General features: G+C 42.0%; 1 protein-coding gene across 1 annotated transcript in view; it reads right to left on the reverse strand.

Moving 5' to 3' along the window:
• Positions 1-23,564, reverse strand: part of LOC124131803 (xanthine dehydrogenase/oxidase-like) — a 33,540-nt gene extending 9,976 nt beyond the window's left edge. Inside the window, exons 1-26 of the mRNA XM_046495276.2 lie at positions 23,287-23,564; positions 20,580-20,637; positions 20,124-20,220; positions 19,831-19,939; positions 17,311-17,437; positions 16,882-16,943; positions 16,026-16,088; positions 15,824-15,916; positions 14,493-14,637; positions 13,842-14,009; positions 13,024-13,100; positions 12,214-12,307; positions 11,707-11,819; positions 11,001-11,185; positions 10,698-10,860; positions 9,920-10,130; positions 9,139-9,317; positions 8,827-8,946; positions 7,136-7,357; positions 6,596-6,659; positions 6,369-6,438; positions 5,135-5,222; positions 4,342-4,428; positions 2,974-3,165; positions 1,697-1,842; positions 802-889 (exon numbers count right to left, since the gene is read on the reverse strand). Of these exons, the coding sequence (XP_046351232.2) occupies positions 802-889; positions 1,697-1,842; positions 2,974-3,165; positions 4,342-4,428; positions 5,135-5,222; positions 6,369-6,438; positions 6,596-6,659; positions 7,136-7,357; positions 8,827-8,946; positions 9,139-9,317; positions 9,920-10,130; positions 10,698-10,860; positions 11,001-11,185; positions 11,707-11,819; positions 12,214-12,307; positions 13,024-13,100; positions 13,842-14,009; positions 14,493-14,637; positions 15,824-15,916; positions 16,026-16,088; positions 16,882-16,943; positions 17,311-17,437; positions 19,831-19,939; positions 20,124-20,220; positions 20,580-20,637; positions 23,287-23,331 (3,066 nt within the window). The 5' untranslated portion in view covers positions 23,332-23,564. The remainder of the gene's footprint in view (positions 1-801; positions 890-1,696; positions 1,843-2,973; positions 3,166-4,341; positions 4,429-5,134; positions 5,223-6,368; positions 6,439-6,595; positions 6,660-7,135; positions 7,358-8,826; positions 8,947-9,138; positions 9,318-9,919; positions 10,131-10,697; positions 10,861-11,000; positions 11,186-11,706; positions 11,820-12,213; positions 12,308-13,023; positions 13,101-13,841; positions 14,010-14,492; positions 14,638-15,823; positions 15,917-16,025; positions 16,089-16,881; positions 16,944-17,310; positions 17,438-19,830; positions 19,940-20,123; positions 20,221-20,579; positions 20,638-23,286) is intronic.
• Between the last annotated feature and the right edge of the window lie 3,986 nt (positions 23,565-27,550).

The following is a 27,550-nucleotide window of genomic DNA, read 5'->3' on the forward strand; positions in this document are numbered from 1 at the left end:
CATATACAGTTTTCAATGCCTTTGTACAACATCATGTGACTATCGAGCTCCAAAATTTCATATTTGTATCTATGGTATTAAATTGAATATATCGACTTTATTAGGTACAATAAATTTACTAAAAAGCTGCCTGTGCGTTTCATTTTTTGAAGAGTGTATACTTGAATTTGTGTTAAATCAATTTAGTTGAAGAGGGACACGAAATTGAGATTTTAAATTACTTGAACAAGGAATATTTCTTCACTTGATGTGGAAGAAGCCACTAGTTAAGGCGTCGTTTCTCGTACATATGTTGTCATCTTTGTGTGCTGATCAATACGTCATGGTTCATGTGGCAATAATTAGTTTGTTTGTTTATTTGTTGTTTAACGCCGCACTCAGAAATATTCAAGCTATATGACGGTGGCCTGTAAATAATCCAGTCTAGACCAGACAATCCAGTGATTGACATCATGAGCAAGCCTGGATTGCTGAAGACCTATTCTACCCCAGATCTTCACGGGTCGACAATAACTAGTACAGCAAGGGATACTTATATTATACTGAACCTTGAAGATCCGGGGAGGAATAAGTCTTCATGCTTGCCGTAAAAGGCGACTGTGCTTGTCGTAAGAGGCGACAGACGGGATCGAATGCTCAGGCTCGCTGACTTGGTTGATGCATGTCATCGGTCCCAATGGCGTTGATCGATGCTCAGCCACTTTTCACTGTGGCACTTTTGGGGAACCAAAGATAAACGTATTATTATTTCACTATTATCCAGGAGATACATAAAAAAACATGCATTAAAACGTCACATACCTGGTTTAACTGTTTAGCAGTTGCAGCAAAGCAAGCACTGAATTTCGCAGGTATCATTGAAAGACCTCTTTTCTTCCATCGGTTCTCACTAAATGCAAATGGAACAATACAATTCAAATACACCCACATTGCATTGTATTTGCACCTGTAACTGACTATGGACAGTGTGTGATTTGATATCTTTCTACTCAAGTCCTAAACTTGCTAAATTTCTGCCCCTCTGTGAAAATGTTAAAAACTGGTTACCTATATCTGAAAAAAAATATCTAGTTCAAAGTTTTGGTTAATTGTATTAATACTTGATTTTATTTTCTATATTACAAGAGACTGTATACAAGGTGGTCCACTCTCGCGATATGGATTTATTATGAGCTGAAATATTATGAGAAATGATGAGAAAAAACAGAACAATCAAAGGAACATCAGCAGAAAATTAGAACAAATGCTTCCGCAATTTGCTGACACTACTATAACACTACTGTTATTTTAGAAGGAGCAGCGGCTTGTCTCCAAACCACGTTGAGCACTACACAATAATACAAATAAATCACACGCTGTGTGGATAAGGTCAAGTAAAAGTGTTACTGAAATCTTTTTGAAAATTGGAATTCGGATTGGTCAAGTAATTCTTTCACCTAACTCCTGATGACACTGACCCATAATCAAGCTGAAATAGTTGAGAGAGAAATTATGAAGACAAACCTATGCTAATGTATTCTGAAATGAAATTGAGGAAGTTTAGATTTCTTCCAAACAGCAACACTAAAAAAAACGTGCGTAAGTGGTTCACTATATATAACATTATATTTAACAAAATAAATAAATAAATTGTCAATCAATTGTACAGATGTCTGTCCATGAGAAAGATTCGTCTTGTTTTTGTTGCTATGGTTACCTGTTGAAGACATCCACCTCCCGGCGGCGCTTTTCAAATTGTGAATTGGTCAAGCATTCATCCCAACAACTTCGACCACTACAGGAGGAAAGCTCTTGCTTAAAATGTGTGACATCACCAACGTTGTACATATTGAGAACGCGAATCTGGAAGCCGGAAGAATGAATACATTTACACAAAGGTCTCATTCAGTAAGCTAACACTCAGTACAGAATAAGTTATATCCATTTCGATAAGTGTAAGATTGTAACATTATAATTTGATATCAAATACACCACTAATGCTCATAGTTACCGGCATGTGACTCAACACTGTCTTCACTGGTACTAGAGCTTGTAAACTGCAACGTTAAGATACTATACACCTCTTTCTAGACTAACATTTAGTCTCTGAAATCTTATATTACACAATATCCTTCTTGACTCTAAAAATAAAAAAAAATCCCTATGCTGATTTCATATAGCTAGCTAGAGCTGGCTAGACTTGCTTTTGTATGCGTTTCTAGATTTCTTTTTTCCTAAAATAAATATATTTCACAGTCATGGTGCAGGACTAACCTCTTTCCTGCGTAAAGAGTTAATTATAATAAACATAGACTTTCTGATTTCTGGGTGTTGTGATTATTGTGACCAACATCACAATAAAATGGTTTACTTTAATTCAATGTGTTTAATTGAATACGTATTGGTCACCGGCCTTTGTGTACAGCATATAATAATAGAGACAGACTGTTAAATATTCGATAACCCGTTCCTTCAACATGAGCATTATAATGTATTTAGCTAAATTAACTACAGTGTTAGGATCTTGCGATGATAAAAGGAGGCTGAATTTGTGATAGTTGGAATGGAAATAGAACTTGGTTTTAATATAAGTTCAGCGATAGAAACTAACAGTTAGTCCACTAGTCCTTATAATGATAACATATAGAAAAACTCTTAAAAATGGCAAATTTCTACTACTCCTTATGATACCTTAACTAATGTGCAGTTTGGCAAGGACTATAGAACCAGTGCGAATTTCTAAGGCTGAAGTTTGTCTTAAGTTATCAAACACTTTAACTCTAATTTAAAATCCTGTTCAAACAATTGGTTTAATAGATAAAATGATCCGTAGGTATGTAAACAAATACACATATTGGCTATTATAAACCTAAAATTTGACTTGTAATAATGTTTTATCGTTGGAAATATTTCGGTTAACCAAACAATAACAAATGTAATGCCATATTTAGAGATTTCTCTCAGCAGGAATCAACGGTAAGAACTGACAAGCACCTGTTCGGGGGCCATCTGTAGGATGTCAGCGACATGTTGTATCATCTGTTCGGTGATCAGGGTGGCCTGGGGTACCCCGAACCCCCGGAATGCTGTAGTTGAGGGTAGATTGGTCTTGCATGAGTGACCTATGCAGATCATATTTGGGATGTTGTACATTCCGTCGATTTGGAAAATTATTTTACTTACAACCTGCGGTACAAAGGAAAAAAGAAAACCAAATTAAATAATTTATTTCTGATTGTCAGTTATATGTTTGTTGGGTATTAGCTGCTTAAATAAGGCAACATATTGAAGAACAAGCGACTACAGTGAGCTCAAGTATTTGTAAAACATTTAGTGACACAGGGCCATCAAACAGTATTCCTTGTACGTGCTGTACATTGTCCACTGTACAGGCTTGAACTAGTACCTGCGGGCTCTTGAACTAGTACCTGCGGGCTCTTGAACTAGTACCTTGAACTAGTACCTGCGGGCTCTTGAACTAGTACCTGCGGGCTCTTGAACTAGTACCTGCGGGCTCTTGAACTAGTACCTGCGGGCTCTTGAACTAGTACCTGTAGACTCTTGACCTAGTACCTGTAGGCTCTTGAACTAGTACCTGTAGGCTCTTGACCTAGTGCCTGTAGGATCTTGAACTAGTTTCTGTTGGCTCTTGAACAAGTACCTGTTGGCTCTTGAACTAGTACTTGTAGGCTCTTGAACTAGTACCTGTTGGCTCTTGAACTAGTACTTGTAGGCTCTCGTTATCTTTACTGATGATGGTGAGCCTCTTGTTTTGGCACATGGGTCTGCAGGTCTTCAGCAAGCCATTGATGCCGTAAAAGGCGACTATGCTTGTCGTAAGAGGCGACTAACGGGATCGGGTGGTCAGGCTCGCTGACTTGGTTAATGCATGTCATCGTATCCGAATAGCGTGGATCGATGCTCATGATGTCAGTCACTGGATTGTCTGGTCCAGACTTGATTATTTACGCCATCATATAGCTGGAATATTGCTGAGTTCGGCGTTAAACAACAAACAAACAAACAAATGATAAGCAGTATTCATACAACTAGATGATCCCTATCTACTGGACCGATTCCTTCGGATCTTTGAGCACATTTGCATTATTGTTCAACTTAATGCTTTGATTGCGTGTGTAACCAAAACTGGGCTTCACTTATTGTAGTCAATCAAACCTGGGTCTAACGTGTGGCCTGCGTATGCTTCATCCATCAGAAACATCGACACCTTTCAATAAAGTTGAATCCCTGACAATAATGTTGAACTTTATTCGTAAAACCTGATTTAATGTACTGAGATAATGTCTTTTATTTGTCTTGAGATATTTCTGTCTGAAATAAGAATACTAATTCAATACACACCGCCCGTGATTGGCTGACAGACATCCCACCGTTAGCGTAGACGTTAACAGTGTAGGCGATGATTTTGCCGTCCTTGTTGAAGCCGACCTAAAATGGTTAAAGACAAAAATGATGTCCGATGCTATTCCCTATTTTGTCTTGTACCATATGTTCTCATGTTTGTTTCAGGTGAACAATTGACTTGCCTTTGCGTGCGTTTATTACTGTTGCCACCGGTGGGGCAGGATACGCTCACCTTTTCGCGAAAACCTATCATCACATATTCAAACTATGAGATATTATATTATATATTTACATATTAACAATTTTAATATAAATATCAAGATGTTATTGTAAGGCGACAGTTCAAATAAGGATGTTTTTCAAGAGGGTTGTGTATCAAGTATATAATCATTTCTTCCAAAACAACCTTGAAATATAAACTCAAAACTGTCTTAAGAACATATTCATTTTCTGAGTGAGTGAGTGAGTTTGCTTTTACGCCGCTTTCAGCAATATTCCAGCAATATCACGACCGGGAGCACAAGAAATGATGTTCATTTAGATTCATTTGTTCCAACAAATACTTGAAATATTAACTCAAAACTGTCTTAAGAATATATTCATTTAATAGTGAGTGAGTGAGTTTGGTTTAACGCCGCTTTTAGCAATATTCCAGCAATATCACGGCGGCGAAGACCAGAAATGATATTCATTTAGATTTTGAAGAAGGGTCTCATGAACATCCTCTGAAAACTTTAAACACAACTTGTCCATGAGCGGACACTGATGTCATGGTACAAACGACGCATACCTTGTAATGTGCCCAGGTCGGGTTCCGAGTCCCAGTAGTGGCCATGTCCAGCTGTCTGCCTAGAACACATCGCACTGGCCTCCCTAGTCTGTGAGGACAAACACCATACGTGAAGATCAACATAGTATCTGCAGCACTGAAGAGATTCCTCACAGTATTGATATTAGAACAGTGACTAACATTGCAAGAAGAGGCCATGAATAGAGTACTGAAGCTGTGCATACACATGCCGTGCAACGTCTAACCTACATTCATAAATATTAGATCCGGGGTAGAATAGGTCTTCAGCAACCAATTCTTGCCGTAAAAGGCGACTATGCTTGTCGTAAGAAGCGGCTATGCTTGTCGTAAAAGGCGATTATGCTTGTCGTAAGAGGCGACTAACGAGATCGGGTGGTCAGGCTCGCTGATTTGCTTGATGCATGTCATCGATCCTAATTGCGTGGATCGATGCTCATGGTGTCGATCACTTGATTGTCTGGTCCAGACTCGATTATTTACAGATCGCCGTCACATAGCTTGAATATTGCTGAGGGCGGAGTTAAACAACAGACAAACAAATCATAACTATAATATGTCACCAGAGCAACCAGGGAGCTCAATTCACAACAAACTATATAATAGTACCCGGTCTGAAGCGTTGCATTATTTTCTTCTTTACAGCAAGATGAGGGGCGGTTGGTGGCTGAGTGGTTAAACCCGGGTTCGATTCCCGACATGGGTACAACGTGTGAAGCCCATTTCCTGCCCCCTCCCCCCTGATGTTACTGGAATATTGCTAAAAGTGGCGTAAAACCATACTCACTCACTCACTCACTCACATCACGATGACCGTTGTCCTGCACACTTTGTGCTTTAAGAATAATACATGTGTATTAAACGACCAATCAGAATCAGGGGGCACGGGTGGCCCAGTCGTCTAAGGCGCCGCGATTCGCTGTGCAGAGTTGCGTCTCTTGGGCACGCCAGAAACCTATGATTGTGGGTTCGAATCCCGGTTCGCCCTGATTATGTTTCTAGGTTTGTCAGCACCATACCCGTGTTCGTGGGTTTCACCGAAGTGGTAAACGTCTGAGACCTGCATCACTTCGGGCTTTCCTCCCACATTAAGCTGACACGCCGCGATATAACTGGAGTACTGTTAAAAGCGGCGTTAAACCCAACTCAATCACTCACTCACCCAATCAGAATGTGGAGTTAACGACAACACACACATTTGGTGTCCCTGACTTACTTGTGTGCAGCCACTGCTGCTGGGAGGGCACTGAGCAGGTTTCGGGACTGTTTGCCGCCAAACGCGCCACCTGAAGGTGTTTCCGAGGAACGTCATTAAAATGAACACTGCTTTTTATAGTTTATATGATGATTGGCATAAATGAGGCTCATGTTTTCTCTTTGTTGCTGAATAGTTCATTCATATTAAAGCGCTAACGTACCGTGTAGCTAATACGCCTGACTTACCCGTTCGCTTGACCTTGACGACAACTTTGTTTGAGGTGAGCGCCAAGGTCCTGCAGATTGAGTCCTTGGAAAAAAATAAATCTTAGATGAAACACGTTTGTGTTAATTGTGTAATGCTAAGAAACTGCGAACATGTTTCTGGAACCATTTTATTGCAGTTTAGCTTAAAGTCAGTCTTTGCTTCAAGAAGAAATATCATTGCATTGTGTAAATGGACCTCCTTCTAATGGTATAGCGTCCGCCAGGTGAGCGGAAGGTCCGGGGTTCGATCCCCGGCCGCGTCATACCAAAAGACGTTAAAGATAGTACTTGTTGTCACCCTGTCTGGCGCTCGGCATTAAGGGGTTAAAACAAGGATAGGTCGGCTCGGAGTCAGTATACTGTGTCTGAGTGAGGTATTCATGTTAAACTGCAGCATGGTATCTTAGTGGACTAGCACTATGAATCGGCATAAGTCCGGACTAGTACAAGCAGCCACCCACACACGTGCATGCACGTCGCTATATCTTGGACGCGACGTTAAACCCCATTTCACCTCACCTGTGTCAATGTTGGATTCTGTGTGCCGGTATAGACCTCCATCTTCCCATCCTCCGCCCCCGGGATGACCAGGCTGCCCATTGTCTCCAGGTAGAAGTGTTCCTGGGCCCCGGTCCGAGCCTCCCCCTCCAGCACGTGGTCGCAGGTGTTGAAGGCAGACTCGGTGTCGCCACTGGTCAGAGTCTGGGGTTCTCCGTGGAAGGAGACGTTTTCGATGGCTTCCTGTTTCATGGAAATATAACTAGATTCGCATAAACCAGAATTTTGGTGTGGGAAGTAACACGCATTTGCACATCTTACACTGGAGCCGTGAAGATCCGGGTAGAATATGTCTTCAGCAACCCATGATTGCAGTAATAGGCGATTATGCTTGTCGACTAACGGGATCGGGTGGTCAGGCTCGCTGACTAGGTTGATGCATACCATCGTATCCCAAGTGCATGGATCGATGCTCATGGTGTCAATTACTGGACTGTCTGGCCCAGACTTGATTATTTACAGACCGCCACCATATAGCTGGAATGTTGCGTAGTGCGGCGTCAAACAACAAACAAACAAACAAACAAATCTTAACACTGAGTGATGACATATTGCAAACAGGATCAAAGTGTACACGTGTCCAATATGACAACGTTAGAGGGAAAATAACAGAAGTCGAGATCCAGAGAATTTCATATATCGTGTGGCACCATTAGCGCAGTATTGCATATCCTGCCAATGGACGAAATGAGAGATCGCACGTTTGGGAATGTTAGCCCACTCGCTCTGAGGTGAGTCTACAAGCTGTTGCAGTGGTTGTGATTCCGGATGACGCTATCGTACGCGGAGACCCAAATCGTGTCATAGGAGTTCACATCTGGGGATTTAGAGGGCCATGGGAGGACATTACATCGTGGTTCCGTGCGCATGCTGTTGTTACACGTGTTGTGTACGCTCTAGCACTGTCGTGTTGAAAGATGACGAAACCATTCGGCTGTAAGAATTTTTCACAGTAGCACTGGGCTTGAACTTGAACATACATCAGGTTTGTTCTAACCATTCTGGGAAATTGCCGCTCAAAAAGTTACTTTACAACCCACTCAACCTGTTGGCGGCGAAACGTTTATGGCGACGACAGTACACCTTGGTTCTCTCCCTTTAGCACGATACAGCATAAATTCTCACTAGTCCCCGAACCAAACGTTCTCCATCTCTGGTAAGGCCATATCCTGCGCGCAGACGTCGCAGTTGACAATGTTGTTCCGTCAAAACAAGAGCTCTAATAGGCCGTCTGTCTCGCAAAGGCGGGTTTTAATTGTCAGATATCCTGCATGAAATTGCTGCTGTTGTTGAGGATGACACTTTTGTCGCCAATGACATACAGTCAAAGGGCGGCCATTGTGGGTCACGTGACTTACCATGTCGTTGGTACTGAGATGGAGCTCTGGACCGACAGCGGCCGTTCTGCTTCCAACCGCCTGACGACGTTGTTTAAATTTTTCGTTTTGCTTCAGTTGGCATGACTTGGCAGTTAAACAGTTGCTAACAGACAACGCTTCGGCAACCGAGAATACACCTTGTGTATGTTTCAACTATGTGTTTCTTTTTTAATATATTACTCTCTATACGTAACAAACATAATCTGTTTCTCGACTTTTATACATTCTGTAATTGCAGAGCAATTTAATTTATGATATTACAAGCCTACACACCTGTATCGTAAAAATTGGTTTCAGATCTTCATAAATGACCTTGACCTTGGTAGCAGCATGTTCTGCGACCCGTCTACTCTCTGCAACAATGGCGCCGATTGTTTGGCCCCGACACAGCACCTGATAATGTTCATGATACTGTTACAATACAGAAACAAGAACAAGTTTTGTTGAAAAAAAGACGTGATGTGTGAAAACTCTGGTATATATCGGCGTTGTGTGCATGTTATAGTGTCACGGATCTACACATACGTTTGCCTTATTTGCTTTAGGCCTTTAGGTTGGAAATTTAAATTGAAAGTAATGTTGCACCTTGTCCGAAGCAAACACCTCCTCTTCGGATTCCGGCTGTCCCCAGGTTGTCTCTCCTGGGATGTCTTTGTGCGTGATGAAGTCCACCACCCCAGACAGAGTGAGCGCCTCCGTAGCGTCAACACTGACAAGGCGAGCGTGTGGTCTCTCACTCAGCACCAGTGCCATAAATAATTCTCCTGCAATATACACTAGTAATGTCAGCATAGAAAATAGGGCCACATTCCACCATTTGAACAATTGTGTTCAGGTATACATTTGGTCTCTCACTCAGCTCCTAGGCCATGAACAATTTTCCTACAAATATATGTCCATTGATATCATCATGAAAATGTGACCACATTGCCACCCTTTATTGGAGAGCTAAGCGTTCCAGTTTAGTAACGCCATATGACATGCAAATTAGGATTAAGATAATCGATCAATGAATTTATAAAGGAGCAATCATTTTTATGTATTTTTAGTCTTGAAGTTTGCAGATTTGTTCAATGTTTTTAACTGTAAAATGTCGTCATTCAAGAAACTTCGTCATGACGCCGACCTTGACAATTTCACTCTCTCATGCAACCTCTCCCATCAACCATATTTCGTTCTCATACGCCCTGCCAATGTTCATGCACGCCAAGTCGTCCACCTATAGGAGTTCACCATTTTCTTGGGTTTCAAACAAAGTTTTCTTTTCTGCACATAGCAAAGCTGATAATTAGCTTCCAGGTGAAGAAAACACCTAGAAAAAATTCACCTTCACTTCGTGTCATGTCACCCGCTTAGAGAATCTCACCTTCTCTGGCTGCCATGTCGTCCAGATACACAGCCTCGCCTGTAGCGTGTTGCAGTCCAGACTCATGGAGCAGTGACCTCCCCGCAGTGTCGTCTGGTGGCTGACCGGAACTGACGTCATCATACACGTGACTGGTGGTTGGATGTGGGCAGTTGATGTCAGGCACAGCACTTCGGTAAGACATCGGAACCTTTGTCTTTGACACTCCGATCTATAAAGATACATTTGTGTAGGTGAGGTGATGTGACAAGGAGTTTAACGTCGCGTCAAAGACTTTTGTACATATATAGTGTGTGTGGCTGCTTGTACTAGTCTGGACTAATACCGATATTAAGTGACTGATACAATGACTCCGAGCCGACCAGTCCTTGTTTTATCCCACTAAGTCCCGCGGGCCAGACAGGGTAACAACAAGTACCATTTCTTTTACATGTTTTGGTATGAGGCGGACAGGGGAAGGAACACTACAAATGTATCGTAGAATAAGTTGATGATGAATAGTGAGTGAGTGAGTGAGTATGGTTTTACACCGCTTTTAGCAATATTCCAGCAATATCACGGCGGTCGACACCAGAAATGGGCTTCACACATTGTACCCATGTCGGGAATCGAACCTGGGTCTTTGGCGTGACGAGCGAACGCTTTAACCACTAGGCTACCCGTCCGCCCTGATGATGTGATGTGAATAGATGTGTGACGTACAGTTTTCCAATTGAACGAATACATCATAAAGACAATACGAGCACTAAATATGCACACACTTGAAGCATTGGCCTACCTGATGACACAAAGCAAGTTGTACAGACAGGTAGAACTTAAAGAAGAAGCTGGTTGTAAGTGATTGTCTGTATTCACACATCCCTCCAGGAACCCCCGGTTCCAGCTGCAGTTCCTCAGCCAGCAGGGAGGTTGCCTTGGTTACCAGATCGTTCTGCCAACGACTGGAACAATATTCACGTATATATGAACTGTGTGTTATTAAGCGGACTATAATTGTCTTTTATTTGGATTGATAACAGTAGCATTTATGAACATGTAGGAGACAAGTATGAGACAAGTGACAGATAAGTACAAGTTTTACCTTCCAACCAAAGAGGTCATAGTTCTGGTCGCCATGACGGTTGTTGGTGCCATACCGCCATAGGCTAGGTGTATTTCTTTGATTATATCCGAGTCTTTCTCAAACAGAACCCTCATACCAGCGTTCACTATGGAGATGCTGTCTTCCTTTCGTGGCCCTTGTTTGAAACTTTGGAAAAATTCGTTCTGAAATATTATGTCACGTTACAAAATGATGATATAAGAAGAAATGACATGTTATTTGACACAACATGATTTAAAATATTATGAATAACAATCTAAACAATGGGCAGTAACGAGGATCTATACAAAGACAGTAATTCCTCATGATATCTTTAAACCCAAATTCTTGATATTACACGAAGAGTGAGTAAGTATGGTTTTACACCGCTTTTAGCAATATTCCAGCAATATCACGGCGGGGGACACCAGAAATGCGTTTCACACATTGTACCCATGTCGGGAATCGAACCCGGGTCTTCGGCGTGACAAACGAACGCTTTGCCCACAAGGCTACCCGAAAGCCCCGTATAAACGAAGAAGACTACGAAGGGACTATGATGTATTTTGAAACAGTGGCAAGAAGACAATATGCATGAGATAGTCAAACATCTCCATGGTAACAACCGATGAGCTACACTTGTTAGTCTGTGATTGCAATTTGACGTAGTCCAGCGTTGGTATTAATAATTGTTAGAAGCGCTCGCCTTGTTTGACGCAGGGATTTCTACAGACAGGAGGACGTCCTCTGGTGCGAGACACGTGGTTCGGTACTTGGTGAAGAAGTTACTGTCAACCTTCATCCCGCGCACAGCACCACCTAGTATAAGACATTGCAGACACTTCACATCTTCAGCAAAATGCATAAAAACTAGATTTCCGACCAGAAACACATGCGCTTTTGGGAAGTTTCTAACTGCAAAATGGCACTACATAAATGTATATTTAGTTTGAATGATATTAAATGATTTTACAAGGCATTTAAACATAACCCAATGATGAGAACCGGAACCGAAACCATATATGCGTGTATAATATGTTCTCGTCTTTATTCATGTGGAAACTTTCCTTGCCTTTGCAAGTGTTTGTGACTGGTGTCACCGTCGAGGGAGGATACGCTCACTATTTCGGGAACACCTGTCAACAACAATATTCATGGACACATGCTTATCATATACCATGATCATGGAAAGGATTTTGTCTCTTTTATTTACCTTTCCTGGTAACCTGGACGGTGGCACCTGCAGCCATGAGGAGAGGATTGAGATCTGACACTGGACTGGCCGTCATGATGTTACCAGCGATAGACTTCAAATGAAACAGGAATAATATTTCTGCGTACAAACAGTGACAAACCGATTTTTCTATTTTCTGGGTTGGTTTTCAAAACCAGTGTTCGTGAAATTTCTGGAAATTGCTTTGTTGCTTCAGGTGTTACTCATTCTTTTATGATCATGCTCTGTGTCTAATACCCATAGGTCATGAGTAATTAAAGACAGTTTTATCCCGCTTTAGTAATATTCCAGCCAGACAAGCATTGGTACAGTAGAAATGGACGTGGCACATTCTGTGTGGGGCCGATCCAATGTTTTCACTACAAGGCAACCACACAAACCCCACAGCGCTTTTCCACAAACGGACTTATTATTAGATATGTAGTATTAGCCTCTTAATGCCGAGCGGCAGACATCAAGTACCATCCTTTGCTATGACGTGTCCTAGGATCGAACCCCGGACCTTCCGCTCTCTGGGCAGACGCTCTACCACTAGACCACGGAGGCGGTCGTAGGCGGTATGAGTGTAGATGCATATACAAGTATACAGATAACAAAACGGTTTGAGAGATCACTGTTATTGTAAATACCTTTATCCATTTCTCCACTGTCCTTTCTGTCATTTAATATGTTAATTGTAAATGCACACATGTAAATCTGTAGAAGAGAGTTATCTACCTTGTGGTAACTTATGCCCAAACCTTTTCATGGAATAAAATATTAACACAAGGATCATGCATTGTCGCTTACAGCCACGTTCCTGATCTGTGTACTGGCGAACCATCGGATAACGTCCAGAAAACCACGGAACACACGTGTTGTCGCCTCTAGGGAATAAGGACACTGATTATAAGTGTGAACAAAAATACTAGAATATTATTTTTCACATAACATTTTGCATACGCGTGTTGTTTGAAAACTTTCATGGTAGACATGTGCAGGATATTCACACTTGACGCATCAATGACCTCAATGATGTCCGATACAATTCCTTATTTTGACTTGTACCATATGCATATATTCAGGAGATTTGACTTGACTTTGCATGTGTTTGTAACATTTGACTTGACTTTGGATGTGTTCGTAACGCGTGCCACCGATGGAACAGGGTATGTTCATCTTTCCGCGAATACCGCCAATGAATCGTACATTGGACTTTCAGCAGAGAGTTCTTATGATTATGGAAGTGGTTTTATAATTTATGATAATTTATAGAGGGGTAGACGCATTGAAATAAAACATGTAGCTCATCTTGGTAACAACAAGCACATTTAGTGATGTATACATAATAATTTTCTGTTATTTAACACAAACTTAAAGCAAATGTATTATTCATCCGAAAGCAATATTCGACAGTAGTGCTAATGCTGATGTTTTCCTTAATATCGCGATGCGGTTTTCAAAAAGAAGAACACAAGTGTATTAGCACAGAGACACTTATTTCATCGCATCGAGGTAAAATTTGAATCAGTATATAGAGACTTTGTTAAGTAAGGTTAATAGTACTGATGGTTTGTTTGTACCCCAATCGTAGGCCAAGTGAACACAATATACTGAATGGTTTTCACCTGGCATATCTTTGACTGCAGTCTCTAATGTATCTTTGATATCGGTCAAGGTGACTGCAGACCCAAACGTGATGCCCGAGGGGGCCTTGGTGATCTGGTTGAGCTCAGGCACCTTGGTGACATCTATCTGAACAGGATAGCTCTGACCTTTGAAGCGAGTTTCAATAGCTGAAGTAGTAAAACAGGAACGTATATCACATACCCTTCATTTCATTTAAATACAATGATTATAATGAGGTGAGGTGTGTGTGTGGCTGCTTGTACTAGTCCGAACTGATGCCGATTTATAGTGCTAGCTCACTGAGATACCATGCCGCAGTTTAACGTGTATACCTCACTCAGTCACAGTAAACAGACTCCGAGCCGACCAGTCCTTGTTTTAGCCCCTAAATGCCGAGCGCCAGACAGGGTTACAACAAGTACTATCTTTTAACGTCTTTTGGTATGACCGGACCTTCGGCTCTCCGCGCGGACGCACTACCACTAGACCACGGAGGCGGTCTGATGATGATGTTGATGATGATGTTGATGATGATGAAGACATTGATGCTGCTGCTGCTGATGTTGGTAATTTTACGAATGGTTCCAGAAGAGCCAATTTCGCGCACGGGTCAAAGCTTAAAATACACATAAAATACAAATGACGTTCACCTATTTCTGTGTTTCCTCGGATTATCTTTGAACCAGGATGTCGGGTTTTCAAGTCAAGCAGCTCGGTCAAGGTCGTTGGTCTGTACCACGTGACCCGCTCGTTCTTGAACACAAGTGGCGTCTCCTGGTACTTGCTCCAATTGTTCTTGTAACAGATATAAACATGTTTTTTTTTTATAGACAACACTTACTTGACGTTCTATGAAAAACCCGTCTTGGATAGCCATTAACGAGGAACACGTAGGCATGAAGCCTTTGTGGATAACAACTTCTTTATCGTTTGTTAGGCCCTTTCATGGTTATTTCTTATCATATGAACGGGCAAGGGTTACCCCTGAAACTCTGTTACAAACAGTACATAAGTTGTTATCCATGAATGTTTTATGTGAATGTAGATCTGCCCATTGACGTCACGATAACCGTTGGCATCCAAGGTTTGTTATAGATCTACAGATGAAGCGTGGACATTAACAAAAGTTGAAGATCGCGTGATTGACGTCACGATAACCGTTGGCATCCAAGGCTTGTTATAGATCTACAGATGAAGCGTGGACATTAACAAAAGTTGAAGATCGCGTGATTGACGTCACGATAACCGTTGGCATCCAAGGATTGTTATAGATCTACAGATGAAGCGTGGACATAAACAAAAGTTGAAGATCGCGTGATTGACGTCACGATAACCGTTGGCATCCAAGGCTTGTTATAGATCTACAGATGAAGCGTGGACATTAACAAAAGTTGAAGATCGCGTGATTGACGTCACGATAACCGTTGGCATCCAAGGCTTGTTATAGATCTACAGATGAAGCGTGGACATAAACAAAAGTTGAAGATCGCGTGATTGACGTCACGATAACCGTTGAAATCCAAGATTTGTTATAGATCTACAGATGAAGCGTGGACATAAACAAAAGTTGAAGATCGCGTGATTGACGTCACGATAACCGTTGGCATCCAAGGCTTGTTTTAGATCTACAGATGAAGCGTGGACATAAACAAAAGTTGAAGATCGCGTGATTGACGTCACGATAACCGTTGGCATCCAAGGCTTGTTATAGATCTACAGATGAAGCGTGGACATAAACAAAAGTTGAAGATCGCGTGATTGACGTCACGATAACCGTTGGCATCCAAGGCTTGTTATAGATCTACAGATGAAGCGTGGACATAAACAAAAGTTGAAGATCGCGTGATTGACGTCACGATAACCGTTGGCATCCAAGGCTTGTTATAGATCTACAGATGAAGCGTGGACATTAACACAAGTTGAAGATCGCGTTGTGGGGAGGAATGCAGTTGAACACAGTGATGTTCGGTTAACTGTTTACCTTTAACTCTGGTGGGAAGATAGGTTCTTGCGTTTGGTCATAGGGCGGATGATATGTTCCCTTGGTGGCAGTGGTGTATTGTGCAGACACCGGCTGAAAATATTCGAAACATGCTACACTGTGCATTTACATAATCCTTCGAAATGCGTAACTTACTTTTACTTTTGCATCGCCTTTGAGCATGCATAAAAGAATATCTAACCCCAATGGCGACGTTGTTGTAGATTGAGTTCCGACAGCATTCTTCTCCCTTGCCACAGACGCCCTGCAGAACGTGAAGAATTATCATAGAGCATGACAGAGAGAATGAGTTGATGAGGGAGGGAAGCCAGAAGTGAATGCAGGTCTTAACCGTTTACCACTTGGTGAAACCTAGACACATAATTATGTTGAATCTGAGATTCGGGTTCAGGTCCACCTAAGGGACGCATCCCTGAACAGCGAATTCCGTCGCTATTGACCACCCAGACCATCTAGTATTTTGTTTCTTTGTTTGTTTATGGTTTAATGCCACACTCGGCAATATTCCGTCTATAGGACGGCGGTCTGTAAATAATCGAGTCTAGACCAGACAATTCAGAGATTAACATCATCAACATCAATCTACACAACTGGGATACTGCAAATACATCAACCAAGGCAGGGAGCCTGACCACTCGATCCCGTTAGTCGCCTCTTACGACAAGCATGGGTTGTTGAATATCAATTCTTACCTTGATTTTCACTTAGGTTCTAATGTATGAGCATAACGACCGTGTATATCAAAACAAAGATATTTGATTATATTTGTCTCGCGTCTCTCGTAACACTGAAGAGAATACTTAACTATTGTTTTGTTGAATCGTAAGCAAACCAAAAAGATTTGATTATATTTGTCTCGCGTCTCTCATAAAACCGTAGAGAATAATGAACTATTGTTTTGTTGACTCGTAAGGAACATGTGGTGTCTACTGACATGCTGATCATGGGTATGTTTATCCGTTGTTTGTAAAACGTGTCATTACTTCCTCGAAATAACGAATGTACACCACATGTCACAGCAGATCAGGGGTTCTCACCTTTGAAAAGGTATTGAAACCATCCAGTATTGGTCTGTACCCAGTGCAGCGACACAGATTCCCTTCAAGAGAACCAATATGCAGTTGGAGGATGTGTGCGTACTGCTAGATAGGATCATTAACCATTGGCATTAATTTAGAAAACTCCAACGCTCTTTCGGGTATCTTATTATCTCGTACACCTTTGTGTGAATAACGCCATTGTCTCTTCACAATTGTTTCTCGGTCAAAATAAAACAATAATATAAAAGAAACCAAATATCCATCAATTTCCACTCAAGAAACAAGCAAAAACTTAAAATATCTCTTTCATTGAACCGAGGATCATGGCAAGTGTGTTAAGTCTTAAATTAGCATGTTAATATGTGTTTTTTTATTAAACTTAAATCTGGTGAAGAAGAGTGTCACAATTATGATCCTGGCACTCACCGTCTAAAAAGGTTCGAATTTGATCTTCAGTTGGCTGAGGGTTGTTCCTGAGGAGCGCGTACATGGACATGACCATACCCGGAGTACAGAATCCACACTGGGAGCCGTGAGCCTCCGCTATCCTTTCCTAGAGTTTGAAAGAATATCTGTTGATCTTAAAATATACAACAACAACAAAGAATTGTAAGAATTGAATAGATTGTAACTGTTACTCAGTATTGGTCCTGCTAATACTGATTTGTAGAAGGTAAGGCTGTATAGATTGATAAATGCTGCCTCTTCTGTGGTGGCAGCAAGAATTGTGTTGGGGTCTTGTGGCTGGCTGCCTTTACTCTCTGCTGTAGTGACAGCCAGACCATGGAGAGAACAGACTTACCTGTATCGGGTGTAGCCTGGTCTTGGTGCTGCGTGTACCCTCTACTGTAGAGACAGCCAGATCATGGAGAGAACAGACTTACCTGTACTGGGTGTAGCCTGGTCTTGATGCTGCCTATACCCTCTACTGTAGTGACAGCCAGACCACGGAGAGAACAGACTTACCTGTACTGGGTGTAGCCTGGTCTTGGTGCTGCGTGTACCCTCTACTGTAGAGACAGCCAGACCATGGAGAGAACAGACTTACCTGTATCGGGTGTAGTCTGGTCTTGGTGCTGCCTGTACCCTCTACTGTAGTGACAGTCAGACCATGGAGAGAACAGACTTACCTGTACTGGGTGTAGCCTGGTCTTGGTGCTGCCTTTACCCGCTACTGTTGTGACAGCCAGACCATGGAGAGAACAGACTTACCTGTACTGGGTGTAGCCTGGTCTTGGTGCTGCCTATACCCTCTACTGTCTGTAGTGACAGCCAGATCATGGAGAGAACAGACTTACCTGTACTGGGTGTAGCCTGGTCTTGGTGCTGCCTATACCCTCTACTGTAGTGACAGCCAGACCATGGAGAGAACAGACTTACCTGTACTGGGTGTAGCATGGTCTTTGGGCTGCCTATGCCCTCTACTGTAGTGACAGCCAGACCATGGAGAGAACAGACTTACCTGTACTGGGTGTAGTCTGGTCTTGGTGCTGCCTGTACCCTCTACTGTAGTGACAGTCAGACCATGGAGAGAACAGACTTACCTGTACTGGGTGTAGCCTGGTCTTGGTGCTGCCTTTACCCTCTACTGTTGTGACAGCCAGACCATGGAGAGAACGGACTTACCTGTACTGGGTGTAGCCTGGTCTTGGTGCTGCCTATACCCTCTACTGTCTGTAGTGACAGCCAGATCATGGAGAGAACAGACTTACCTGTACTGGGTGTAGCCTGGTCTTAGTGCTGCCTATACCCTCTACTGTAGTGACAGCCAGACCATGGAGAGAACAGACTTACCTGTACTGGGTGTAGCATGGTCTTTGGGCTGCCTATGCCCTCTACTGTAGTGACAGCCAGACCATGGAGAGAACAGACTTACCTGTACTGGGTGTAGCCTAGTCTTGGTGCTGCCTGTACCCTCTACTGTAGTGACAGCCAGACCATGGAGAGAACAGACTTACCTGTACTGGGTGTAGCATGGTCTTTGGGCTGCCTATGCCCTCTACTGTAGTGACAGCCAGACCATGGAGAGAACAGACTTACCTGTACTGGGTGTAGCCTGGTCTTGGTGCTGCCTATACCCTCTACTGTAGTGACAGCCAGACCATGGAGAGAACAGACTTACCTGTACTGGGTGTAGCCTGGTCTTGGTGCTGCCTATACCCTCTACTGTAGTGACAGCCAGACCATGGACAGAACAGACTTACCTGTACTGGGTGTAGCCTGGTCTTTGTGCTGCCAATACCCTCTACTGTAGTGACAGCCAGACCATGGAGAGAACAGACTTACCTGTACTGGGTGTAGCCTGGTCTTGGTGCTGCCTATACCCTCTACTGTAGTGACAGCCAGACCATGGAGAGAACAGACTTACCTGTACTGGGTGTAGCATGGTCTTTGGGCTGCCTATGCCCTCTACTGTAGTGACAGCCAGACCATGGAGAGAACGGACTTACCTGTACTGGGTGTAGCCTGGTCTTGGTGCTGCCTATACCCTCTACTGTCTGTAGTGACAGCCAGATCATGGAGAGAACAGACTTACCTGTACTGGGTGTAGCCTGGTCTTGGTGCTGCCTATACCCTCTACTGTAGTGACAGCCAGACCATGGAGAGAACAGACTTACCTGTACTGGGTGTAGCCTGGTCTTGGTGCTGTCTATACCCTCTACTGTAGTGACAGCCAGACCACGGAGAGAACAGACTTACCTGTACTGGGTGTAGCCTGGTCTTGGTGCTGCCTATACCCTCTACTGTAGTGACAGCCAGACCATGGAGAGAACAGACTTACCTGTACTGGGTGTAGCCTGGTCTTGGTGCTGCCTATACCCTCTACTGTAGTGACAGCCAGACCATGGAGAGAACAGACTTACCTGTACTGGGTGTAGCCTGGTCTTGGTGCTGCCTATACCCTCTACTGTAGTGACAGCCAGACCATGGAGAGAACGGACTTACCTGTACTGGGTGTAGCCTGGTCTTGGTGCTGCCTATACCCTCTACTGTAGTGACAGCCAGACCATGTAGGCAGCATAGCGGCAGAATACAGGCATTGGCAGAATAATGTCTTCAACAAAATACATTGGTTGGTATATCATATTATGCATACACTGGTTTAACTTAAGAGAATAATATATACGAAACCATGGCAATGTTATTACCTATATAAATCATTCTTTCAGATGTTTGACCTAAATATTGGTGGTCCGTTTGTTTTGAAAAGGATTTCATAAATGTAGGTTTTTGAATACCTGATTTTTTCTGAAGTTTTGTCGTATTCCGACACCATGACGGTACAGGCGCCGCATCCTCCTTCTTTACACCCAGCCTTACTTCCGGTCAGGCGCACTTCACTAGTTAAGGTGCATCAAAGGATGTTATTGCATTGTTCTCGTGACTTAGGCATTGCCGATGCGACGTCAAATGTTAACCAACTCACTCATGGTATATACCATAACGAAAGAGTGATAGTGATTATGTACTGAACCTAAAGCCTTTTTTCATCATCCATCTCTGTATTAATGAAGCCTTCAAAGTAATTTTAATTTTTAAATGAATAATATTTGCATTCATAATACAATGTATCTAAACCATAAATGTGAATTTTGTATTATAAATCATTAGTGGTTCGGAAGCCGAGTAATGAGAAAAATTGCCTTGTTTAAATCCCTGCATTTATTAATGCATACGTAAGTAGATAAGGATACACGTGTAGCGTAGATAATCCAAGAGACTGGTGAGGGGTTCCGGATCCTTCTCTTCTATCTGTAGAGAAATATTCATATATTTATGGGAAATAAGCAAAATATGAATGTTCTGTTCATGTTCGAAATGTGGTGTAGCCCTTGTTTGCAAAGCTATTTAGATGGTGAAAATGAAAACAATTGTAAAGAAGGCTCTCAATTTGGCAGCTGACACAATACGAGTCAAAACCCGACACAGATAAATCAGTCATTTTTTAAATATCCTTTCGATGAATTCCCTTCCACTGATTTGCCCACCTGAACTGGAAATAAAAGAGACCAGTCAGACCGCTTCATCTGTTTCATATTGAGATCTATGCAAAAAGATTCAGAGTGACAAAACACTCTCCGTAGGACTGTATGACAAGAGGGGTGACTTCAACTTTCCAATGGTCAACTTTCCCTTCATGTTCAGCAATATTTCTGCAGCTCCAGCCCTTGGTGTCTATACTAGTATTTCACAACTTTTAAGAAACAATCAATCAAGCTCTTTCTCCCAAGATATCAAAAAGCGTCATTCAACCCCTGCTCAAAAGTTGTTTGATTAAGGTGCTAACATTCAAGGCCTCAGTAAGGCTTTCAAAAAGTTTTATGGTGGACATGTGGAGGACATTTCCAAATTTCCAAATTTCCATCAGTCACAAAAACGATGTCTGATACAATTCCCTATTTTGACTTGTACTATATGTTCCTGTGTCTTTTCATGTGAACATTTGACCCGCCTTTGCATGTGTTTGTGACGGGTGCCACCAGTGGGTGTGGAATACGCTCACCTTTTCGTGAATACCTGGTATCATAGTATTTGATAGTGATTCATAAACCCTTGCTCATGATATCTGTTATTTGCAGTTGTTTCTAATGGATATTGAAAGGGTTTTGTCGCTTTTATTTCAAATGATAAAAAGATGAAAGAAACATACGTGAACTGGACAGTCAGTTTTGGAAAAGGCCTCAATTAGTTGTACTTGTGTAATAAAAAACCCAAAAATTGTGGTTAAGAAAAGTTCACTCATTATAAATTATTGGCAAAAATGTTTCGATTTCAGTAAAATGACTTTTCTCTGTCTTAACAGCCTACTGCAGCGTGCTCCAAACTAAACTCTACTTATTCGTTACTGGCAATGCAAAGCACCGAGCCAAATGTACTCATGAACGAAGGTACGTTTTCATCAGATGTCATCGTGTTTAAACAATGGTACATGTTGTATGTCAATAATGATTTATTGAAATATTGGTATAACTGTATAAATAAATTTATGTGCAATTTGTAAAAGGAGAACATTGAAGTGAGCCAAATGTCTGTATTTAGTTTCTGTCCTTCGTTTTCTTCTGTAAACTGTAAACATGTAAATACACGTAGCAGGGTCATGTTAGGCTTGTTGTAAGAAGCGACGACTGGGATCGGGTGGTCAGGCTCGATGATTTTGTTGATGCATGTCATTGTATCCTTATTGCGTGGATCGATGCATATGATGTCAATAAATAAATAAAAAAATCGTGTAAGGTTTGCCCCATTATTGCATATGCATAAACTTTGTTTAACTTGATTCACATGATGTTTGCACTTTGCACTTCTGTCTCATCGCGTTCTAAGCGGTGTTAAGATGCGTGAAGATCCGGGGTAGAATAGGTCTTCAGCAACCCATGCTTGCCGTAAAAGGCGACTATGCTTGTCGTAAGAGGCGACTTGCGGGATCGGGTGGTCAGGCTCGCTGACTTGCTTGAAGCATGTCATCGTATCCCAATTGCGTGAATCGAAGTGAATCACTGGATTGTCTGGTCCAGAGTCGATTATTTACGATTATTATTTGCCGCGTTAAACAAAAAACAAACGAACAAACAAATCATACTTAACACCCACGTCAGCCTAAGACCGGTGATCAAATCATTTTTAGTCACCGAACGGTGTTATAAATCACACTGACCTAAATACATATACATGTACATGTACTGTGCACTCAAAGCACGTACGGTGCAGATCGGCTTATCAAGTAGGACGTTGCCCTGGGGGCCTCTACGCTATTAACTCCTTGATCTTGACAGACAAAGTCACCAGCTATCCTATAGTTGTAGAGGCCGGCTATTGAGGATCGGGCTTCAATCATAAGTAAAAAATATTCTAAAAGAATCAGTCAGAATAGGTGGACCAGCACTAGCACTGTAAAAAGGTTTACGGGTGACCTACAAAAGAACACTCACGCATTTGTTTCTATATGTAATGAACCCTTACTATTACTTACGACGCAGTATTTACCAGGTTTCATGTTAAGAGAAAGAAGTAGAGTCAAATTTCAACATCAACGAACGAGAACAACCAGCATCGATTATCCGCCGAAACAGATATACATTGGGCAAAAAAGGCAAACACAACGGTGACAATTGTTTGAATGGATCACTGAAACGCATGTTCTGCCCTACAGTGACACCCGCTACTCACACAATTTGCATGAAACAGTAAGTGTTCGTTGCCTGATGCCGGTGCACTCAGGAGCCATTCTCAGCTCCCTGGGGCGTATACAACCCAAGCTGCCTGTTAGGCGCTAGATGGTTAGCAACATTGCCATCTCCTCCTGCCGGGTACCGCAAATCACGAGATCACCCGGATTAAGAAATGTTCGGATTAACGAACCACACGGAAATATTATTGATTGTGTTGTCTAAACCCACGTACCTTTCTTCCATTGACAAAGAAAATCAAGGTGTCAGCCCCAGCCATCGCGTGGTGTCTCGTTACACTGAGGAACCTGATAATGACAATCTATGTATAGTTGTAACCTAATTCGGTGCACATAAGTGCTCTGTCATACACTGATCACAGATTAAGTTTGTTTAGATTTGGCATCGTGAGGTCTTGATAGTACAGGCCGAGTTCAACATCAAGCACAATCTTCAAGCAGTTTGATCTAACTGTACAGTCGTCGGAATGTCACCATGTTATTTGCGTACAAGATAAACACGCGTGAAGCACACATCGCTAACATGTACATACCTGTTCCAACCCGGTGTCGAGAAATAGGAAGGCCATCAGCTGGAGGTACGTGGGATATGGAGAATCTCACCCGAGTGTCGTTTGATATCGAATATATCAACACGAGTTGATATAAAGGGAAAAATTCCGAGGCTTGCCGAGGATTTTTGCCACTTTTATCAACGAGTGTTGATATATTTGATATCAAAAGACACGAGGGTGAGATTTTATTTATCATCCAACATGATTCTTTCACCTTTTTCAATTTGTAGACAGTAATTAGCAGTGTCTTCAGTGTAAAAACAGTGTCTTCAGTGTAAAAAGTACTGCAAACAGCTTCAGTAGCAGAGCCATTAGTGATGTCATTTGATTGTGACGTCATGGTAACCAGTGATGTCACAATGGTCTGCAAAGCATTGTGATGTAATTTCATTGCAGCGATATCTACAGTGTGGATATCGCTTGATCTCATCCAAGCGATATCTCCTGTGGGAGCCAGTTTCGGATGATAAATGGAGAATCCCTCCCAAGTGTCGTTTGATAACGAATATATCTACACGAGTCGATAAGAGTTTTAAACTTTTATCGACGAGTGTTGATATATTTGATATCAAAAGACGCAAGGGTGAGATTCTATTTATCGTCCAACATGATTCTTCCAACCTTTTCAGTTTGTAGACAGTAATAAACAGTGACAAAGTGTTAAAAGTACTGCTAACAGCTTCAGTAGCAGAGCCATTAGTGATGTCATTTAATTGTGACGTCATGTAACCAATGACGTCACAATGGTCTGCAAAGCAGTGTGATGCAATTTCATCGGAGCGATATCTACAATGTTCGCTTGATCTTACCCAAGCGATATCTCCTGTGGGACAGTCCTCTAAAGTGTTGTGTCATGTTTCTCTCACATACATCATACCGTCACACAGAGTCTATTTGCTTTCAATTATATTCTGAATATTCATAGAGCGACGTTTTTTTTCTCCATTTTTCACTGCACCACGAAACTGATTCATAAACCTTTAAAACTCATAATATGTCTATTGAAAGAGATGTGACTGGAAAGTAACCGACGATAGTCTGATCAGGTTTCAGAAATCGGACCCTTGAAGATTCCGGGGTAGAATAGGTAGAAAAGGTCTTCAGCGACCCAGACTTGCGTAAAAGGCGACTATGCTTGTCGTAAAAGGCGACTAACGGGATCGGGTGGTCAGGCTCGCTGACTTGGTTGATACATGTCATCGATCCAAATTGCGTGGATCGATGCTCAGTATGTCAATGACTGGATTGTCTGGTCCAGATTCGATTATTTTACAGACCGCCGTCATATAGCTGGAATATTGCTGAGTGCGGCGTTAAACAACAAACAAACAAAACAAGGACAAAGCATGATAAAGGCGACGTTTGGTCACAGGACATTTTTATTTCACGGAAAACAAGAGCGAGCACTTGGACATCAAGTGCAGCAGTCTAACTAAAAAGTATAACATAACACTAAAGTCATTCGATAAAAGAGTAAAACAGTTTTCTGCCTTCTCAAATTGACATCTGATCGAAATACGCGATTTCTAACAATATTATTTCTACAAGTAATTATAATCATCGGAAATAATACATTATGTACCTAGGAACAATATTGACTATTTTATTGACATGCTACTGGCAAGATGATTTGAATATAAAGGAAGATAAAGAGGTGCATATGAACATCTTCACCAAGCCGTTATATGGTTATACAATACTTAATGGAGGGTACTGCGAATAGTTATGTCCAGTAAATATTACACATAGATATTATTACATCGCCCCCATAAGGGTAGAAAGAATGTCATAACTTTGCACATGTGCATTTTAGTGAATCTGAATGTTGGTTTTTCATTTGAAGCCATACGAGATGCACGGATGGCCCAGTCGTCTAAAGCGCCACGATTCGCGGTGCAGAGTTGCGTCCCTTGGATACGCCAGAAACCTTTGATCGTGGGTTCGAATCCCGGTGCGCCCCGATTATGTTTCTAGGTTTGTCAGCATCATACCCGTGCTCGTGGGTTTCACCGAAGTGGTAAACGTCTGAGACCTGCATCACTTCGGGCTTTCCTCTCACATTAAGCTGACACGCCGCGATATAACTGGAATACTGTTAAAAGCGGCCTCAAACCAAACTCACTCACTCACTCATTCACTCACTGAAGCCATACGACTACACGGTGCGTCATTATTGAGAAACATACTATATGACGTCATCGATTGTTATCTAAAATTAGCTTGTGGCAGTGGCGTTATGTTGAGTCACCACTGCGCCGGAGTATGCTATAATACTCTAAAACCATTACGTTCAACACAGATGTAGGTCGACATTCCACTGACGCAAAGCAACTTATCAGTGATTTACGATCTGGAAAGTAGTCCCACACTCCGGCGCAGTGGTGACTCAGCATAACACCACTGCCACAGGCTAATTTGCATATCACGTGACCGAACTTGTTTGTAAACAAAGGCGCTTTTTCAGAAATCAATATAGAACGGACTAATGCAAGTATTTGGGGGCGCTTAACAAATTGTTTTGCATAATTATATAGATATGCTACTACAACTGCAACATGACAATATATATTTATACATCAAAGTGACCGTGTTGCTAGCTCTCCGTTGGGCTTCGATGACAGCACGTGGAGCCGTACAATCAATGTAAACAAAGGATAACTACGCAAACATTCTTTGACATTTGTTTATGAAAATGTGTAGACTTGTCAAACATGAAACGGATAAAAAGCATATGCAATATCTTGAATGGACTGTGAAAGATGTGACGAATCGTCACATGGCCTGTGGCAGAGGTACTATGCTGGCTGGCTGCCGGTCGCATGGAACTCTGCGTAGGTGAGTGAAGTAGTCCGTCATAATCTGACCTTAGGTCATCACCATGGAGTAACCAATCACTGGCCTGGAATTTGATCTCACACATATGTTTGGTACCAGTTATCTCAAATGGGTTTTTTCACCCACAGGTGTGTAAGAAAGCTATATTACACATTGTGTAATACCAAAGCGCGTGTTCATGAACTGCGGGAACACGTTTCATAAACAATTTTGAAAGCTCTCAACATCTCTTGGCTTATTCAACGCCATTGCGTGTGGAGATGTTAGGTCACCGAGAGGAGCTTATTCATACTCGATGACTCCAGCAACCCTGTTGCTAGGCTGACGTCACATGGCATTGTTTTTACCGGTGAATCTTGCAACACAATTCCACAAATTACGTCATAATGTATTGTGACGTGATTGTCAACTTTGAGGTGCAGGGCCCCGTTCCACAAGGCAACCGTCCTAGCGCAAGGACAGTCGTAAGTCTATGTTAAAGTATAACCTTAGCGCTACGATAACTTTGTGGAACGGACGCCTGAATTCAAAAGTTGGGTCGTTGTACGCTATTAAATTAATACTTGTTAACTTTTGACGTTTTTGAAGTATTATTCTGTTCAACCCAATTGTGTTTTGCTGTGGAGCGTGTATGTGTCTGCCTATTTACATGCGCCAGTTAGATTCTAAAAAAAGGTTCTTAATTGCAAGTAATACATCTAATACTTAAGTCCCTCATGTGTAATACCAATTTTACGAAACTCATGAATAGTTCTGGTATACCAGAACTATTCACTTGTTTCATAAAATTGGTATTACACGGGAGGGAGTTTAGTATTCTATATGTATCTGTCCCTCATGAATGAATGCCGGACATCTTACATTCACCCATAATTCCCTGTAGCTCCTTCATTATTCTCTAAGTATTTTCCACCTTGTAGAAAATAGTACTCTTGAATCGATATATTGTTTTGATACGGACAGACAAAGACATATGTCTTCTCAACAGTGTTTTTTCCTACTTATTTTCAAAACGCATAAGCATGTATAGTACATGACCTTCCAACCTCAAACCTTGGAATTATATATAATTATATTTTGCTTTTTTTGC

Source organism: Haliotis rufescens, unplaced genomic scaffold, assembly GCF_023055435.1.
Source record: "Haliotis rufescens isolate VD_foot unplaced genomic scaffold, xgHalRufe1.0.p SCAF_3, whole genome shotgun sequence".
NCBI classification, from domain to species: domain Eukaryota; kingdom Metazoa; phylum Mollusca; class Gastropoda; order Lepetellida; family Haliotidae; genus Haliotis; species Haliotis rufescens.